This window comes from Capra hircus, chromosome 1 (genome assembly GCF_001704415.2).
Source record: "Capra hircus breed San Clemente chromosome 1, ASM170441v1, whole genome shotgun sequence".
NCBI lineage: Eukaryota > Metazoa > Chordata > Mammalia > Artiodactyla > Bovidae > Capra > Capra hircus.
This window is the reverse complement of record NC_030808.1, coordinates 106,359,320-106,361,573: the sequence shown is the minus strand read 5'-3', so window position 1 is coordinate 106,361,573 and position 2,254 is coordinate 106,359,320. Positions and strand designations below refer to the sequence as shown.

General features: G+C 40.1%; 1 protein-coding gene across 1 annotated transcript; it reads left to right on the top strand.

The window, feature by feature from the left end:
* On the top strand, nucleotides 990–1,987 carry ARL14 (ADP ribosylation factor like GTPase 14). Its single transcript, XM_005675378.3, has one exon. It carries the CDS (start codon nucleotides 1,056–1,058, stop codon nucleotides 1,632–1,634), a length of 579 nt encoding a protein of 192 aa, XP_005675435.1. The 5' UTR covers nucleotides 990–1,055; the 3' UTR covers nucleotides 1,635–1,987.

Here is a 2,254-nt window from a genome sequence, read left to right as displayed (position 1 = left end):
TAACATCTCATTCTGAATAGTCACCCAGCAGAGGGGTGTGTGTTTGTGTGTTTTCTGTTCCTTATTCAGATTTTTAGTTAACCCTCTGTTTTCAGTCATGCATTTCGCCCCTTCCCTCTGTATCCTCTGCATCAGCCCGCTAAGCCTCAGCTTTATCCTGCTGCATCAGGTTACTATTCATCTTTTATCTACATTTCACCTTCCAGAGAGATGTGGAAATCTCTCATCCTTCAATGGACTCTCCTGCTCTTGGTATGAATTTATATTTTCTTTTTACTCTATTACCATCATTTTGGTGAAGTCTTGAGAAGGAGAGGAGATAAATACGTGTATTTAGTTTGCCACCTTTAATTGGACTGCTTAATTTTTGAAGTGTTTGTGTTACCAAACTTCCCTCTCCTATAAATCTGGTCTTGCGAATAATGTAAATTTCCTACCAAGAAGATTAAAGAAGTGATTCTCTATATGCTTATGGGAGTAAGGTTCAGGTAACTTTGGGTGGTTTAAAGTTTCTTATTGAGTAATCTGGAAAGTACTAAAGATACTGCTCAGGGCAGTGTGAGATAAACTCTCCCTTCATGACTTCAAAAGTCTGGTTACTTATTTACAACTGGGGTAAGATAAACAGTCAAACAACTAGAGGACTGCCACAAACCACTTGTACAGTTAAGTTTTTATCCTGCTACCAACACCACACTCTGTCCAAGTCTTTGATTACCCTAGCTTCCCAACATTGGGAGGAGAACATGCTGCAGTGTCACACAGGCAGGCCCCTCCTAAGTCCTACTCACTCACAGAGAATTTCCCCTTTGAGCTTCTATGACACTGGCTGGTTACTCACACTGTAGATTCCTCAGGATTGGCTGGGACTGCAAATAAAACATTGTTTGCCCATAATCAAGTCGATAAGCCACAACATAAAGGCATGTAAGTTCCTATTCTAAGACTATATCATGAAGCTTTTGCTCTCTTCTTTCTTAACACTTTCATGCAGGACCTAGAAAGGAAACAGTGGCTCCGGCCATAAGAAAAGGTCTTTAAAGAAAAATTTTAAAATGGGTCTGTTGAATTCTAAAAAGCCCAAAGCCAAGCAAGCCCGAATTCTTCTTCTGGGACTTGACTCTGCTGGGAAGTCTACCCTTCTTTACAAACTGAAGCTTGATAAGGATATTGTGACTATCCCAACAGTAGGTTTCAATGTGGAGATGATAGAGTTGGCAAAGGGTGTCTTGCTCACGGTCTGGGACATTGGAGGACAAGAGAAAATGAGAGCCACGTGGGGCCTCTACTGTGAGAACACTGATGGGCTAGTGTATGTTGTGGACAGTACGGACACACAGCGACTAGAAGACTCCAGGAAAGAGTTTGAGCACATCTTGAAGAATGAGTACATTAAAAATGTGCCTGTGGTCCTGTTAGCCAACAAACAAGATGTGCCTGGAGCTCTAAGTGCCGAGGACATCACCAGGATGTTCAAAGTGAAGCAACTCTGCAGTGACCGGAACTGGTGTGTGCAGCCCTGCTGTGCCGTCACTGGGGATGGACTAATGGAGGGGTTCCAGAAGCTAACTGGATTTGTGAAAAGCCAGATGAGATCAAGAGGAGACACTTTAGCATTCTTCAAGCAGCACTGAGGTCCAAGTGGAGGAAGAGACGCTGATGAAGTTGAAGGGGTAATTTTTTTTTTTTCCAGACCAAGTAAGAAAAGCAAATTGCCAAGTTGACAAACTTTTCCTGAAATGTTATTTCACCTAAATTCCATTAAACAACTCAGAATAATATCTAGAAAATTGTTATTTTGGGCCAAACACTTTAGCAAACTATGTGGTAATGATAATTGTGAATGAAAATGTTACAATTTTGTGCATGTTTGATGATTCCAAATAATCAGATTTGGGAACAAATAAATTCTTGCCTTATTATTTTTATGTGACTACTAGAACAAAGTTTAAGCTGCTAATAGAATCAGACTTCTTTCAGACTGTTTCCAGCTGTTACAGGTATTCAGTTTCCACAATGCTCCTGTGTAATAGCTGGGTGGTATAAAAAAATGAACTTTAAATTATAAAGAGGAAAATGTTTGCTGTTAACATTTTATAAATCCCTATTTCCTAAATAAAGGGATTTTGTTTTGTTTTACTGTACTACTGCTAGGTTTTTAAAATCTATTGCTAGAAACTTCTTACAGTGAGTCAACCATGAACCCCAGGCTGTCAATTGCCCAGTGGCTGTGTTCTCCTATAGGAAGTAGAAG